The 18,477-nt window shown below is 42.0% G+C and overlaps 1 protein-coding gene across 4 annotated transcripts in view; it reads right to left on the minus strand.

Annotated features, from left to right (window-relative positions):
- Nucleotides 1–15,422, minus strand: part of DNAAF9 (dynein axonemal assembly factor 9) — a 149,837-nt gene extending 134,415 nt beyond the window's left edge. For all 4 annotated transcript variants that reach the window (XM_027078796.1, XM_027078798.1, XM_027078797.1 and 1 more), the window contains exon 1: nt 15,241–15,422. In XM_027078796.1, the coding sequence (XP_026934597.1) occupies nt 15,241–15,323 (83 nt within the window). In that variant the 5' untranslated portion in view covers nt 15,324–15,422. The remainder of the gene's footprint in view (nt 1–15,240) is intronic.
- Between the last annotated feature and the right edge of the window lie 3,055 nt (nt 15,423–18,477).

An 18,477-nucleotide genomic window follows, 5' to 3' on the forward strand; every position in this document is an offset into this window, starting at 1 on the left:
ATATCACTAATCATCAGGGAAATGCAAATCAAAACCACAACGAGGTATTACTGCCATGCAAATTAACATGGCTACTATCAAAAAAGCAGAAAATATAAAGTTTAGCAAGGATGAGGAGAAATCAGAACCTTTGTGCACCGTTGGTGAGAATGTAAAATATTGCAGTTGCTGTGGAAAACAGCACAGTGATCCTCAGAAAATTAAACACAGAATTACCATATGATCCAGCAATTCCACTTCTGGGTATACACCCCAAAGAAATGAAAGCAAGACTCAAAGATATATCTGTACACCCAAGTTCATAGCAGCATTATTTGCAATAGTCAAAAAGGAGAAGCAACCCATATGTCTATGGACACAGATAAACTGTGGTATATACATAATACAATGGAATATCATTCAATCTTAAAAAAGGACAGAAATTCTGACATATGCTAAAACATGGATGAACTTTAAGGACATTATAATAAGTGAAATAAGCCAGTCACAAAAGGACAAATATTCTATGATTCCGTTTTTATGAGGTACCTACAACAGCCAAATTCACAAAGACAGAAAGTAGAAAGATGGTTGCCACGGGCCAGAGGGAACGAGTGGGGAGTTACTGTTTAAGAGGTACCAGAGTTTCAGTTTTGCAAGATGAAGAATTCTGTGGATAGATACTGGTGAATGTAGCACAACAATGTGAATGTACTTAATACCACTAAATTGTACACTTACAACAGTTAAGATGGTAAATTTCATGTGTATTTTACCATAATTAAAAAAATTTTAAGTTAAATTTTAAGTTAAAAGCCAATGTGATGTAAAACAGAAAGAAGAGAGGGAGAACTCTTCTTATGTAAAAGAGATTAAAGAATAATAAGACAATGCAATTTATGAACCTTAATTCGATTTAAACAAACAAACAAAAACCCAGGGAAACATCTATGAGACATCTGAGGAAATCTGAATATGCCTTGTATAATAGGTAATAATTATATATTATTATATTATTATCTATTATCCAGGGCATATTCAAATTGACTATTAATTTTCTTAGCTGAGATAATATTATGGTGGTTACAAAGCAGAATGTCCTTTTTCTTAGCAGATGCATGAGGCAGTACTCAGGAGCAAAGTGTCATTATATCCACAAATTGAAAACCGTTTAACAGAAAAGAAGAATGAAAAGAAAAGAAAAAGTAAAGAATGCACATAAGGTAAAAAGTTAAAATTGGTGAATCTAAGCGATGGGCATAGAGTATTCACTGTACTATGTTTTCAACTTTTCTGTGTTGTTCAAACATTTTCATAATAAAAATTTGGAGCTGGAGGTAAGGAGATGTGGAGTAACTCAGGGTTTGGAAGTAGCAGAATTTAAGCTGCAAGATGACTAAGATTAAAGTAAGAAAACTTCTTTCCCTGGGAAATGGTTGCCTGTCCCTCCCCACTTTCTCATGTTTAATATAAGATTCATTTTGCAATCATTCTCTACATGACAAATATTTCATTAAGTTGGTCCTTTGGTCCACTGCGCAACCCTAGCTGACTACCACAGTTACCAAGAGCTCTTGGGCTTTCAAACTTAGAATCAGCCAGTGACAAAAAGCATTAACAGGTCATGTGACCAGGAAACAAACAGCTCCCCAACTACTGCGGTGGGAAGCCAAGACAATACTGAAGACAGGAGCAAAAAGAGGATTTTTTTCCCTGCAAGTGTTTTGGGAAATAAATAAAGGGAAAAGTAAAACAAAGTGAAAGCATATAAAATGTAGAAAGACCTTCCTCTTCCCAAAGTAAAACATTATCATAGTATTTTCTTGTCTAATGGGTAGAACTAAATTTAGTTTTTTTCCTTTGAATATTTTCTTGCTTCCCAAATTTAGTTTTTAACCAGAACATAGCCTATTATTTGTCACTGAACCATTAAACTTTTCACTTACTGAAGTATTTACCTATTAAAAAACACCTGGTAGGGCTTCCCTGGTGGCGCAGTGGTTGAGAGTCTGCCTGCCGATGCAGGGGACGTGGGTTCGTGCCCCGGTCTGGGAAGATCCCACATGCCACGGAGCGGCTAGGCCCTGAGCCATGGCCACTGAGCCTGCGCGTCCGGAGCCTGTGCTCCGCAACGGGAGAGGCCACAACAGTGAGAGGCCCGTGTACCGAAAAAAAAACAAAAAACAAAAAAACACCTGGTAAGTATAAAGAAAACCACAATCACTCATATTTACAGCACCCAGAATTAACCTATGTTAGTGCCTTTTTGAATTATGTAAAATATTAATTTATCATCCTTTTTTATTTAAAAAAAATGGAATATGACATATAAAACTAAAGTCTTCACTGTTCCCCATCCCCGGAGGTCACCACTATGAGTTTGTTGTGTAACCACCCACTCTTTTTTTCCTTTTTTTCGATAGAAACTTTCAAACACACACCAAGCCCAGCAATAGCACTGCCCTGTAGCTTCCAGGTCTACCTGAGCACAGGTGGCACATCCTGGGTAGATGGCCTGTGGTCACCCACGACTTTACAAAGTTCCTCCTTTAGAATACCTGTAGACTCAACATATACCCAGTAATACTATTTATATCAAACATGCTGCTTGTATACTATACTGTATTTCTCACTTTCCTTGGATTCAGGCTCAAAATCTAGACATGACAGATGACAAGACAAAAACAAGACCCAAAGAGAAGCAGTTTGCCCAAGATCACAAGGCTGAGTAAAGATTAACAGCCCCAGGACCTGAGTGACCAGGCACCCTGACTCTGAACTTCTCCTGATATATCTCACTGATTTCCTGACAATAAAGTTAGTCTCAGATACAATATTTCTGAATTCTAAACAATCATCTCTGTTCTCCCCATCTTCCATTTTATATATAATAGTTAATTCACTGCTCACTGCTTTTATAACAATTACTGTATACACAGCCAGATATATTTTCTTGTTTGTTTGTGTTTCATTATCCTGGTTCCCTGGAAATGAAGGAGAAAATTTGAAAATTTTATTTCTGCCTGTTTTTCCTCCATAATTTATGCTTTTTGATTTTCAAATTAAACAATTAAAACATGAATAATCCTCCTTATATTCTATATGCTTTGTGCTTTGAATGTTTTACAAAGTGAATCCTCATACCAATCTGAATCACTTTATCTTATGAAACTGCTGTGAACAATGTGATGTGAATCTCTCAGTAATACATAGTTTGGGTGAGTTTTTTGGGGAAAGAGTTGTTTTACATAAAATCATAATAACGACATATGTAACTGCTCTGCAACGTGTTTTCACTTAACATTGTACCTTAAGATCTTTCCAAGCTAGTAAATAGAACACAACCTCATTTTTAAAACTGTTGTACTATGTTCTTTTGTGTTTATTTAACCAGACACTATAATTGAACATTCAGGATTTTTATTATTTTTGCAAATAGCAAACAATGCTTCATTGAACAACCTTATATAGCCATCTTTGGCACAAGTACTAAAGTTTCTGCAAGGTAGAGACTAGCATTGCCAGGTTAAGAGGTATCTGCATTTAAAACTTTGATAGATCTTGCCAAATTGTCTTCTTAAAACGTTCACCTACAATATAACAGAGTACCTGTTTCCCCATAACTTCTAAACCATGTGTGGTTAGAATTTTCATTGTTATACAGTTGTCCCTTGTTATCCATGGAGGATTGGTTCCAGGACCCCCTCAGATACCAAAATCTGCAGATGCTTAAGTCCCTTATATAAAATGGCATAGTATTTGCATATAACCTATGCACATCCTCTGGTACACTTTAAATCATCTCTAGGGACCTCCCTGGCAGTCCAGTGGTTAAGACTCTGGCTTCCAATGCAGGAGGCATGGTTCGATCCCTGTTCGGGGAACTAAGATCCTACATGCCACACAGTGCAGCCGAAAATTAAAAAAAAAAAATCATCTCTAGATTACTTATACCTAATATAAGTGCTAAGTGAACAGTTGTAAATACAGTGTAAATGCTATATAAATAGTTGCTTGTGTGCAGCAAATTCAAGTTTTGCTTTTTGGAACTTTCTCAAATTAAAAATATATTTTTCCCCCATTTATTTATTTATTTATTTATGGCTGCATTGGGTCTCTGTTGCTGTGCCTGGGCTTTTTCTAGTTGCGGCGAATGGGGGGCTACTCTTCGTTGTGGTGCGAGGGCTTCTCATTGCGGTGGCCTCTCCTGTTGTGGAGCATGGGCTCTAGGTGTGCGTGCTTCAGTAGTTGTGGCACGTGGGCTTAGTAGTTGTGGCTCATGGTCTCTAGAGCGCAGGCTCAGTAGCTGTGGCGCATAGGCTTAGTCACTCCGCGGCATGTGGGATCTTCCTGGACCAGGGCTCGAACCCGTGTCCCCTGCATTGGCCGGCGGATTCTTAACCACTGCGCCACCAGGGAAGCCCAAAAAATATATTTTTGATTGGGGTGGTTGCATCCATGGATGAAGAACCTGTGGATATGAAGGGCTAGCTGTAATATTATTTTATTTAGGACTTTTGCATTTGTAGTTCTCCTTTGTACTCTCCTAGTCAAACACCAGCATTATGCCAGCATGAGAGAACAAATGGAAAGCTTTCTGAGGTATATACTTCACTTAGCATGCTTTCCATTTTCATTTCCCTTGGTAACATACACTGTGCCCCTTCTCTGCCACAGCATCCAATCATGACTCACCCAGAAGCAAGCCAGGTCAGCTGGAGTCCTTTCCAGGGATTTCCTATTTTAGAGGTAGAAGAGAAATGGCCTCTAGGGTCACAGTGCAGGAAGAATGTGGATTTCAGGTTATTATGGATAGAGGCAACTATTTTGATAGCAGAGTCTTGGTTCCAGTTCCTGAGGCCCTAGTTCTTACAGGTCTTCCTACAAGTCTTATCTCCCCACTATTCCTTCCAGCCAAGTAAGCCAATACATTCACTCCCTTTTTTACTTTAATCTTGAGTTGGGTTTCTGTCACTTGAAATAGAGAGCATTCTTCTTATTATGAAATCAAACCCAGGAAATGTTTAGGGTTGAAGCATACCAATGTCTGTAACTTACTTTGAAAAGCATTAAAACATAGGATGGATTGATGGATGGATAGCAGGATGACTATATGATAAGGCAAACAGAGCAAATACATTAAGCAGAGAATCTAGGTATGAATATACATGAATGTCCACTGAACAATTCTTTCAACTTTTCTGTACTTCCAAACAGTTTTCATAATAAAATATTGGGGGGAAAATCAACAGCAGGAGTAATACAACATATTATCATATCAGCATTAATTCAGACTTCAGGTACTGATTACAAGGAGCTACTGCAGGACTGCTAAGAAAAGGGTTTAAGGGCTTAAGAAAGCTGGCCCTGCATTAAAGTGGCAACTATTTATTCCCTCCATAAAACAGACTTGGAAGAAAGCCAAGAAGGCAGGATGTGTCTCAAGTCAATAAATGTCCTTTCCCACTGATGTCCTTTCTGGAGCAACAACTTGCAATGTAAAAAGCAAAGGCAACATTACTGCTATCATGACCAGCATGGTTAACCAGTGACCATAAAGTGACTCAAACTGAAGGGACACACACACACACACACACACACACACACACACACACACACACACACACACACACACACACACGACTGAAAATGTGTTGGCATCATTTAACTAGTCCATGACTTGAATTTTCTCCCAGCATTTTCATGTAGCTCATCACAGCCATTAGTAATCCTAAGCAATATAACTTTCATTCCACACAGCTACCTCTCTGTGGTAGGGACAAACAGGTGCCTAATCCATATCCATTCTCCCCCTTTTTTTTTTTAACTAATAATGGGTTGGCCAAAAAGTGCCTTCGGTTTTTAAGTAAAAATAAAAGACACATTTTTCATTCTCGCCAAGAACTTTATTGAACAACATAGTCACCGTTTTGTTCCACTACCTTCTGTCATTTTTCAGGCAACTTCATAATTCCATCTTCCCAAAACTTTTTGAGCAAAGGTTCCCGGTGTCTTTTACAGTCTTCCAGGGAACTGAAATTTTTTCCATTAAGAGAATTTTGTAAAGACCAAAATAAATGGAAATCTGAAGGTGCAATGTCTGGTGAATACGGTGGATGAATCAAAAATTCCCACCCAAGCTGTAACAGTTTTTGCCTGGTCATCAAAGAAACATGAGGTCTTGCGTTATCCTGATGCAAGATTATGCATTTTCTGTTGACTAATTCCGGACGCTTTTTGTCGAGTGCTGCTTTCAGTTGGTCTAACTGGGAGCAGTACTTGTTGGAATTAATCGTTTGGTTTTCTAGAAGGAGCTCATAATAGAGGACTCCCTTCCAACCCCACCTTATACACAACATCACTTCTTTGGATGAAGACTGGCCTTTGGTGTGGCTGATGGTGGTTCATTTCACTTGCCCCACGATCCCTTCCATTCCACATTATTGTACAGTATCCACTTTTCATCGCCCGTCACAATTTGTTTTAAAAACAGAATGTTTTCGTTACGTTTAAGTAGAGAATCGCATGCAGAAATACAGTCAAGAAGATTATTTTCACTTAACTTGTGTGGAACCCAATCAAAGCGACGAACGTAACCAAGCTGGTGCAAATGATTTTCAACACTTGATTTGGATATTTTGAGTATGTCAGCTATCTCCCGCGTGGTATGATGTTGACTGTTCTCAATTAAAGTCTTGATTTGATTGCTATCAACTTCAACTGGTCTACCCGACTGTGGAGCATTGTCCAGTGAGAAATCTCCAGCAGGAAACTTCACAAACCACTTTTGACACATTTGATCAGTCACAGCACCTTCTCCATACACTGCACAATCTTTTTTTTGCGTTTCAGCTGCATTTCCACCTTTCTTGAAATAATAAAGCATAATATGCTGAAAATATTGTTTTTCTTCCATCTTCAATATTAAAGTGGCTACACAAAAATTCACAAATTTTGATACATTTTTTATTTACTTAAATAAAATTTATTTATCTATCTATCTATCTATCTATGGGTACGTTGGGTCTTCATTGCTGTGCATGGGCTTTCTCTAGTTGCAGCGAGCAGGGGCTACTCTTCGTTGAGGTGCACGGGCTTCTCATTGCAGTGGCTTCTCTTGTTGTGGAGCACGGGCTCTAGGCGCGCGGGCTTCAGTAGTTGTGGCTGGCACACGGGCTTAGCTGCTCCACGGCATGTGGGATCTTCCGGGACCAGGGCTCAAACCCGTGTCCCCTGCACTGGCAGGTGGATTCTTAACTACTGTGCCACCAGGGAAGTCCTGATAAGTTTTTTTTTTTTTAAATACATGCTGATATGATAGCTGTCATAATACAATCTAACAAAATTGTTTCGAATGAAGTTAAGGACAACTAAGCACTACTAGAGCCACTTACGGAAAAAACCGAATGAACCTTTTGGCCAACCCAATAGTATCCCAATTTTATTTGGAGCAGCAATAGGCACAGCTCCTTTGCTTCTAGAGCTGACCAATGAGACATGCAAAAGCGATCAGGTGGAGGCTTCTGGGAAAGCTTGCTGAAGGGAAAGAACTGACTCAACTAGGAAAGCTGCTGCTTTTCTTTCCCCTTCTTGCCTGACAGACCTGATAGCTAGAGTTCCTGCAGCCATTTTGTGACCATGAAGCTATGAAGAAAATGGAATCCATTTGCTAAATACAAACACAGAAGTGGCCTGGTTCCCTGATGACTTCATACCAGGACTAGCCTGCCCTCCTCTAGATAGACATCTTTTCCAAGAGAGAGTAAACCTCAGTTAAGTCATTGTTAAGCATCTTCTACCAGCTGCCAAACATGGCTCCTGACAGGTCACCTTATCTAAAATAGTTAAAACTTGTACCCAATTGCAATTCATGTCTATGCATATTTCACAAATTGGAGTATATAAGACTCTCTACAAACTAAATCTGAGAACTTCAGAAAATGCTCCCCACCACAAATGGAAAATGTTATTTCAAAGTCTGTCACTATGTTCCACTGTAACAATATATTATTTTCCATTTTCTTCCTTTTCTCCAGATTTCTCTGAGCATTTCCACACACAATCTGCTCTTTGTAAAGTCAGTTTCACAGGTCTTCATTCAAAAGGCATCCACAAGTACTTTCCCTCACTTCTTTGACTATTAAAAGCATGCCAAATATAAATGCACTGTGGAATCCTGGATGGATCTTGGAATAGAAAAAAGACATTAGTGGAAAGACTGGGCAAAGAAAGTCTGGAGTAATAAACTCCAAATAAAAACAAATTTACTAAGTAAACAAAGTTTACAGTAAACTAATGTACAGTACAAATATTAATTTCTTAGTTTTGATAAATACACCATGTTAACGTTAGAGGAAGCAGAGTGAAGGCCTTATAGGAACCCTATGTACCATATTTGCAACTCATCTATAAACCTAATATTATTTCAAACAAGTTGAAAGCAAAAAGCATGCCAAATTAGCTAACTTTCCATTGAACTAGGTTCAAAATCACAGAAAACAGTTTTAAATACCCAAGTAGCAAACTCTGCTTTTTCTTTTCTTTTTTATTTCAGGGCAAAACAATATTTAAGCTGTGGAACTCTTGAGGGCATCTGCATCTCATCTACTCCCCCTCTCCAAAAATTAGAATATCACAGAAGAGCCCAAGAGCTAGGAAACACTGTTACAATATTGTGCACTATTAATGCAACTATACTCACTAAATAAGAGTCCTCAGAACACAGTCATCCCAGACATATGTGAAAATGCAGACAGGGGCATCCCCTGCTTTTCAAAGTTCGCTTTTACATAAGACCTACCTGTTTTCACTAACTGAAAGAAATCTGAAGAGGGTTTTTGCTTTTATGAAAAAAGGTGAAAAGCAAAGATAGCCAGCATCTGTTTTGCAGTGGAGCAATGAGAGTGGCACTGTCAAGCTCCTTCGCTGGTAACTACACTCAGCATTACAGCAACAAGCCTCCATAGCTTTGAACTGTGTCTGTGAGCATCTGTGCTTTATCCTGATTTATTTTGTGCCTCTGTTAGCAAGATGTGTTCTAAGGTAATTGCTCCTTCACTTTAGGCTGTTTCACCTTACAAAAGGTTTCCTAGGAAGGCTCTACTTTCTGATAGCAGGGGGAAACCCATACTTAGACCTCCACCCCGGGCCAGAAATAAGGTCATAAAAACGTAACTAAGCAAACCCTTTTTACTTCTATAAGCACCAAACCAAGCCTCCCTGGCCAGAATCCAAGCAAGTATACTGAAGGTGAAACTTCACATTTTCAGACACACAAGGTCATAGTCTTGCTCTGTATTTTGAGTTTTCTTAAAGCAGGGACAATTACCACTTCTGTAGATCTGTAAACCCAAAAGAGAACCACGGGTATTGGTACCTGACCAATAAACATCACCTGAAGAGATAACCTGTCTCTGTGAGGCTTTATGTAAGCGCTCTCTATAGAAAATCACTATGGTGACCCACCTTCCCACCATCTAGCTTACAACTGTGATTCTTCATTCTCTGAACACCCTTAGCCCAGAGTTTCACCTGTAATTATTCTTTATTCATTCAATAAATAATTAGTGCAAGCAGTGTTTCATAATGGCTAACAACAGCAGTTCACATTTAGTGAGTAGACTATGTGCCAGACACTGACCTAAGCACTAGGGTAAGCAATATGGGAAATGGCAATAAAAAATGGTCCCAGCCCGGGGCTTCCCTGGTGGCGCAGTGGTTAGCAATCCGCCTGCCAGTGCAGGGGACATGGGTTCGAGCCCTGGTCTGGGAAGATCCCACATGCCACGAAGCAACTAAGCACGTGAGCCACAACTACTGAGCCCACGTGCCACAACTACTGAAGCCCGCGTGCCTAGAGCCTGTGCTCCGCAACAAGAGAAGCCACCACAATGAGAAGCCCGCACACCGCAACGAAGAGCGGCCCCTGCTCACCCCAACTAGAGAAAGCCCGCACGTAGCAACGAAGACCCAACGCAGCCATAAATAAATTAATTAATTAATTTTTTTAAAAAAAGGTTCCAGCCCTTTGGTAATTTCCAGAAGCAACAAAGAAGGTCCTTTCTTATGAGTCCCTTAACAAGGAAAAAATTCCACCTATACATGGTATAGAAGAAGACCAGCACAGGAACTCCTCGGTCAGAATTTTTTGCTAGAGCACACGCCACCCAGTGAGTTCTTAAAGGGCGCATGGCAAGTCAAACTATGAGACCTCGCATGTGTGAAATGTCTTTATTGTTCCCTCACACCTGCCTGAGAGTTTGGCTGGATACAGAATTCTGGGTGGGAACTCATTTTCTTTTAGAAGGTACTCCTTGCTCCATTATCTTCTAGTGTCCATTCTTGCTACAATCTAATGATTCATGACTCTATGTGATTTATAGATATTCTTCTGTCTTCATAGTGCTCAAAAATTTCATTATGTGGGGACTTCCCAGGTGGCACAGTGGTAAGAATCCTCCTGCCAATGCAGGGGACACGGGTTCAAGCCCTGGTCCGGGAAGATCCCACATGCCACAGAGCAACTAAGCCTGTGCACTGCAACTACTGAGCCTGTGCTCTAGAGCCTGCGAGCCACAACTACTGAGCCCACACGCCACAACTACTGAAGCACACGCACCTAGAGCCCGTGCTCCACAACAAGAGAAGCCACCACAATGAGAAGCCGGTGCACTGCAACAAAGAGTAGCCCCCGCTGGCTGCAACCACAGAAAGCCCACGTGTAGCAACGAAGACCCAATGCAGCCAAAAATAAACAAATAAAAAATAAATTTCTAAAACAAAAAAAAAAATTTCATGATGATGTGCCTTGGCATGGATATTTTTAAATTAATTGTGCTGGATTCTTGGAGGGTCCTTTTAATCTAGAAACACACCTTTATTTGTGAGAAACTATTTTATTTTGGATGATTTCTTCATGCCAACAAACAATAACCACCCACTATCCCTCCTTGTTACAGACATCTACAAACCTGTAGGTCACTCAGTCCTCCAAATTCCCTCAAGATTTAGCTTCTGGATCATTGTCTCTTTGCTATTACTACTCCCATCTTAATTCACGATGATCTCAATATGCACTGAGATAACCCTTCCACTATCCTTACCTCTCAGTTCCTTTACTCCTATTTTCCAATTACGTTCTCTATCCTACCTCAGCCACTCCCTCCCACAGTGCCCACATCCAAGCAGCTCAACACAGCTGAAGGGGAAGCATTCAACCATGCTAACTGGGTCTCACCCACCTTAAATTTATGACTACAAATGCCAAATGGGCACCTGGTGCCCTAAAATATTTCCTTATTCAACTCATTTTTTCCCACTCTCCTGGATGAATTTTACACCTTCTTTCTCTTCAAACTTCCAACACCTCCCCCACTCTTCATTTTTAGCTAAAGACCTTCCTTCTTATTTAACTGAGAATATGGAAGTAATCAGAAGTGAACATTCACTCTGTCCCACTACCAAGCTACCAATTCACCAGTATTTGGGTCAATATAATCACCACAGATGAACTGTCCATGTAGCTATTGAGCTTAAGGTCAACATATCCATTTATATCCTAGATGCCATTCCCTCTCATCTACTCAAGGACTTCACCCCTGCAACTGTCCCTTCTCTCTCTTTAATCATCAATTTGTCTCTCTATACTCCACCATTCCCATTAACTTACAAACATGCTATCTGCCCACCTAAAAACAAAAAGAACTCTAACACTTCGTGCCCTTCCAGCCACAGCCCTATTACTCTGCTCTCCCTTATAGAAATCCTTGAAACAACATCACTGTGACTATCTATACTCACTGTCTTCAATTCCTCTTCTATATCCTCTTGAACCCACTGCACCAAAACTGTTCTTGTCAAGGTTGCCAATGACCTCCACATTACCAAATCTAATAGTCTATTCTTGCATTTATCATTTGACTATCCTTGATTCTTCCCCTATCTCAGAGGTAGGAAACCATTTCCCCTCAGAATTTGGAAGACATTGCTACACTGCCTTTTTTACATGGGATATCCCAGGGCTTGGATGTTGGTCCTCCTCTCTATCTACATTTACTCCCTGGGTCTCTATCTAGTCTCATAGCTTTAAAAAAAAATTCTGGAGTCACCAGTAATATGGATGGTATTTCCAGTTTCAATCTCTCTCCTGAACTACAGACTAATATATCCAACTGCTAATCCAATATCTCCACTTGGCTATCTATTATCTATTAGGAAACTCAAATGAACAAGGTCAAAATTGAACTCTATTTTCTCCACAAATCTGCTCTTATTCCAATGCTCCCAATATCAGTAAATGGCAACTCCATTCTTCCAACTGCTGAGCCCCAAATTGACTATGCTTTCTTACATTATTGTTCCTTCAGCCCTATTTCCTCCCCAATATTTACTTCTCCCCACTCTGTATTATGATTTTTACCTCTCTCCACTTACAAAGGAGCTCTTGGAGGGCAGAGGCCTGCCTTATTGCTCTGAATCCACAGCACCTAGCACAGTGTATGTTGGATTATTTGCATAAAGAGGGAGTGAAATTTAAACTGTTAAACAAGTCCTGAGCAGGATCAGATTCCTCTGCAGGAAAAGATCTGAAGTAGGAAAGCATATTTCAACTATTTCCACTGGTTCCTTAGTACAAGTAAAGATAGTTATTTGGTAATAACTCCAAAATCTCAGAGGCCTGAAACAAAGGCTTACTTCTTGCTCACTCTACATGTCAAACATAGGTCACCTGGAAGCTTGCTCTGGTTCCCAGACTGAGACTAGCCACCATCCGGAGCACCAACAATCACCAAAACAGAGGGAAAGAGTGGCAAATCACACATCAGAAGTTTTTACCATGAAGGGATACACATCATTCCTGTGCACATTTCACTGACCAAAAGCAACTAACAACGCCATATCCATCTTCAAGGGTGCAAGCAAGTACAATGGTACCACATGCCCAGGAGACAAAAACCAAAGATATTTGATGGACAGCACTGATGACTACCATATCATTAAAAAGAAGCTTTTAGGTCTAAGCAACAATATTTTAACTCCTGATCTCTACTGCTCATCTGTGAAAATGAACTCCATTGCTAGAAGAGAACCACTCACTTGCAAAGTACTATCTATGGGTCTCTAGGAATGCAGCTTCATCAGTTAGGCCCGCCTCTTTCATCACTCAGGTGTCAGAGTGCAGCAAAGAAGCCAAATATGGGTGACAGGAAAGTGCTGAGCACAAACCTTCTAGAAACGTTCAATGTCAAAATCTGGGAAAGGCTTAACTGAATGAGTAAGAAAAACACGTTCAGTTAAAAACGGCAGGGAAAGGAGGGAAACTTTCACAAAATTTCTTTTACCAAAGGTATACAACCTCCAGGCCTTCGGGTTCCTTGCACTACCCCATGTCTGAAGACTAACAAGTTTCACTCAAACCACGTGATGGAAAATTCGGAGTTTGAGTATGATTAGTAAAGTTAGCCAACATTGATCTTTTTAACATAAAAACACTACTTACAAAAAAAAAATGTATACCAGAAGCTATATGTGCTACCAGAAGCAAAATGTGCTACCAGAAGCAAGGAAGGAAGCAGTTATTTTAGAGATGGATTTTATTCAGAAGCTCTTTTTTCCCTAAAAGTCTCAAAGACTCCAGACTTCAAAGCTCAAGATGATATGGGATGAACCCCAAGTCTACATAGACCCTGGATTTAAAGTGTGGCTGCTTCAAGTTCTAAAGTATCCTGTGCAGTTTCTATTTTATTCAAAGTTTAAATACTTTCTAACAGTGAAACTGGCTGCCAGAAATGTTAGGACAGACTGGAGATGGTTACCATAAGCTGCTAAACACTTGGAACTGTAAAGCCCACTGAAATTCCACTGAAGAGCAGAACAGGAGTCCAAATATGTCACCTAACGTCACCTGCCAAATCAGAAGCAAATTAGGACTCCCAAATGCAACTAAGGGTATCTAGTCCCACCTCCCCATCCTTTATTTACTCAACCAATATGTGTTAGTAACTGAGGTGAAAGAAGGAATGTCGGTAAGTAAGAGAGGGACTGGATTTTAAGATTCAGTTCTTGTTCTCCATGAATCTGGTGGAGTTAAAATAAAAACAAAACAAAACAAAGAAAAAAAACAGATTTGAGAGCAAAAATTCCAATACAATGCCTTAAATACCATAACAAGGATACAGGAAAGACCATTCTCACATGTTAAGCTGACAACCTTCGTTAAAGGAAACAACACCGTATTTGCTTTGTTAAGTAGCTAGAATAAAGAAAAAGCAAACAAAACAAATAAAAACCCTCTTCTGGTTTAATGACAGTTTAGCAGAACCAAAGCCCATTTCTCTCTCTTCCTCCCTTCCTCTCAATGGTCTCTGCCACAACCCCTCCATCATTCCAACCTCCACACTCCACTGGCGGCCCCAAACCAGCTCCATCACGAATAATACCGAGACTATCAAGGTCAGCTCCAAAGGCACAGGAAGCAGACAGCAGAAACAAATCTTCATATATCGAAAGCGGGCGGGGACCCTCCCTATACTGAGGCACCCGGGGGCTCTATCTCTAGGCTCTGTGGCCTGGGATCCGCAGCTTTCGGGGATTCTGGCCCCTTTTTCCTTATCCAGGCCCCTAATGACCTCCACCTGTCCTCAACCTGAGCTCCCCATCGTGGAGTGAGGGAGCCTCGGGCTGGGGCAGGGGGAGGTGGGGAAACGCGCAACAGGGAAGATGCTGTCCGTGTGGGTGTTTCTATGGGGCGGGAGGGGGGTACTCTCTAGGGAAGGCGCAGTGAGAGGTAAAGGCTCTAAAGGAGACGTACTGTAGGGGAGCATGAGAGGTAAGCCATTTCGAGGGAAACCCATTTGGGGGTTCTATAAGGGGAGCTATTGTGAGGGGACGTCTCCATAGATGGCCGTTTCTGGGGAAAATATCCTATGGGAAAGGCAAGTGAATTAATCATACAGAAGGCACTGTGGAGGTTCTCGATAGGCGAATCTTTCCGGGGGGAAATGTTCTATGGGGTTGGGGATGTCATAATAGGGGGTCTTCACAGAGGAGCCGTTGTGGGGTTGTCGATACAGGAGCCATTGTGGGAGCCTCTGCACCGAGAGCCGCTCCTCGGGAAACGTTCGTCAGGGAACCGTTCAGGAAAAAAACGTCCGCAAGGAAGCCATATCGGGCCACGCCCTTCGGCGGGAGGCGTCTCAGACCCCAACAGCCCGCAACCGCCTGCCCGCCCGCCAGCCCCTCTGCTGCCTCAGCCCCGCGTACCTGACGGAGGGCGACCCGCGGCCAGGGCCGCCGGGGGACCGTGCGCGGGGCAGTCCCAGCCGGTGTGGGGGGTACACGTCCATGGCTGCGAGAGGCGGAGGAGAACGGCGCCGCTGCGAGGGTCACTCAGGCCTGCGGGGCGTCTCCTGGCCCGCTACGGCCGGGTGGGGCGGCTGGGCGTGCCGGGTGGGCGGGGGGCGCAGTGCGCGGGGGCACGTCGGGGGCGGGGGCACGTCGGGGGGCGGGGGCGGAGCCGGGGGAGGGGGCGGAGCTGGACGCGCGCAAAGAGGGCGGATGGGGGCGTCGGGACGGGTTGGGGGTGGGGGCAAGCGCACGGCTGCGGGTCGAGTCTTCCTTAAGCTTCGAGGCGGCCGGGTTGGACGTTGGGAGCGTGGGTGCCCAGAGTGAAAGCTACCGCGCCGCCGCTCTGGCCTGTCCTCAGGCTTCGCATCGTGGAGTGGGGCTCTGCGGCGCCCCCAGCCACGCACACGGGCGCGCCTGGGGGCGGGGCCTCGTTCAGCCCCGCCCAGTCCACTTCGGCCTCCAGCAAAGCCTTCTGCTGCCGCAGCAGGTCCCTGGCGCGGAGATCTGAACCGCCCTGGTGCTCGGCTTTCGTGACCCGGTCTCCCAGGCCGGTTCCTTGCTACTGTTTCCTCACCCGCTGCTAGTTAATTGTGCACCCTCCCTTCAGACGTTCAGCCGATTTCTAGCCGACCTAAGGTTAGCGGTGCGCGCCCAGCCTTGCGCAGACGTTAGGGGCTCACAGGGGCCCAGAGGATCCCTGCCCTTTACAGTTCAGATTCTGACTCGACCCGTTTCTGACTGCAGAGCCGTATGCAAGAAACCTAATCCCAGCGAGCGTCAGTCTTCTGTGTAATTGACAGTTTCCAGGCATCCTGTATATACAGGACGTATTTAATGATTTTGTCCTGCGTCGTATACTGACCTTGTCAGGATGCCTTAAATGTCCTGTATTTATCTTTTTATAATCAATTAAAAACTATTAGAGCTATTTTTCCGCCACAGTAATTGGTGCTTAAATCACTGAAAATCCTACCTTTACAAATAAAAGATCTGTACAGTGTCTACGGTGTCTCCAGCGAGTTTAGCTGAGGAAAGACCAAAAGAAGGAACTAGAAATTAAAAGTACTTATTTTTCATATTCAAGAAAGGAAAGGACTTTTTTGCTCAAGTTCTAAGTCCTGATCAAGTAACCACCATTATTTAGAGATAACTTCACATCAGTACACAGGCTCTACAAACCAGCCAATCAGCGACAGCCTCACTCCAGTGGCTTCTGAAAATCAGCCAGTCAACAACAGCTTCACTCCGGTAGCTAGGCTTCTGAAAGTTTGTAAATCAACGACAGTCCAGAGCTTCTGAAAGTCAGCCAATCATTGACAGCGCCATGCTTCTAGACAACAACCAATCAGCAAGTGCCTCACTCAAGGGACCAGGCTTCTGGTAGTTAACAGGTACTCAGCTTCCTTACTCCAGTAACCACACTAACAAAGCTGGAAGCCCGTCAATCGCTAGACGCTCACGCTTCTGAAATACTGCCAGTCCCGGAACGCTAGCTTCCCAAAACATTGGATTGGGTTGGCTCAGCTCCGACTTTGTTAAGGGAGACTGTTCCTTACAAGTACAGCTCTCCTTTGCAGGCGGACTAGATATTCACCTTTGAGTTCAATTTGCTTTTCGTAAAATTTAAGTTCGCAACCCTTTCACGACTCAACTCCCACCTTACCGTTAGATATGAATTTGGGCTTGTGACAGATGCAATGATGCAGCCATGAGATTTATTAAATACAACTTTTTCAGTTCTTGCGTTGGTCGCTATTACCAATTTTTTTCTTTTATAATTCAATGGGTGTATTCACAAAGTTGTGCGATCACCACTACTGTCATTTTAGAACATTTTCAGCACGCCCAAAAGAAACCCTATACCTTTTAGTAGTCATTCCCCCATTTCTTCCCAACCATCCCAGCCATAGGCAACCACTAATCTACCTTTCTCTCTCTCTCTCTCTCTTCCCGCCCCCCTTCTATGGATTTGCCAATTCTGAACGTTTCACATAAATGGAATCATACAGTATGTGGTCCTTTGTTACTGACATTTCATTTAGCATAATGTTTGCAAGGCTCATCCGTGTTGTAGGATGTACAAGGATTTCATTTTTTATGGTTGAATAATATTCTATTGCATGGTTATCTCACATATTTCTTATCCATTTCTCAGGTGATGGACATTTGTGTTGCTTCCACTTTTTTACTTTTTTTTTTTTTTTTTTAGCTAATGGTGCTGTGAACATTCGTGTACAAGTTCTCCTGTGGGCACATGTTTTCAAGTCTCTTGGGTATATAACTTAGGAGTGGAATTGCTGGGTAACTCTATCTTTTGAGGAACTTCCAAACTGTTTTCCAAAGCAGTTGGACCATTCACAGTCCCACCAGCAATGTATGAGACTTCCAGTTTCTCCACCTCCTTACCAACACTTACTATCTGTCTTTTTGTTCATAGCCATCCTAGTAGCTGTGAAGTGGTATCTCACTGTGGCTTTGATTTGCATTTCCCTGACAGCTAATGATGTTGAGCATCTTTTCCTATACCTACTAGACATTTTTATGTTTTTTTGGAGAAACGTCTGTTCAGATCTTTTGCCCATGTTTTAATTGGGTTGTCTTTTTATTAAGTTGTAATAGTTCTTTATATAGCCTAAATACAAGTCCCTTATCAGGTATACAACTTGCAAAATTTTTCTCGCACTCTGTGGGTTTTCTTTTCACATCCTTGATAGTGTCCTATGAAGCACACAATTTTTAATTTTGATGGTATCCAATTTATTTTTTTCTTTTGTTGCTTGTGCTTTTGGTGTCATATGTAAGAAACCATTGCCTAATCCAGGGATTTACCCCTACATTTTCTTCTAAGAGTTTAGTAGTTTTGGCTCTTACATATAGGTATTTGATCTATTTGAGTTAAATTTTGTACTTGATATGAGGTAGAAGTTCAGCTTCATTCTTTTGCATGTGGCTATCCAGTTGTCTTAGCACCATTTCTTTTCCCATTAAGTTGTCTTGGCACCCTTGTTGAAAATAAATTACCTCGTTTTTATTTGCTATATTTGAACCCCTAAATGCCAAAATGCAAGTGTGAATTTCATGATACATTTTCTGAATTAAATGAGGAAAATTCCTTTTGAAGCTCTTTGTGCAGTATGCAAGTGTTCATTCAGT

Source organism: Aethalodelphis obliquidens, unplaced genomic scaffold, assembly GCF_003676395.1.
Source record: "Aethalodelphis obliquidens isolate GAN/ISIS:26980383/991018 unplaced genomic scaffold, ASM367639v1 scaffold42, whole genome shotgun sequence".
NCBI classification, from domain to species: Eukaryota; Metazoa; Chordata; class Mammalia; order Artiodactyla; family Delphinidae; genus Aethalodelphis; species Aethalodelphis obliquidens.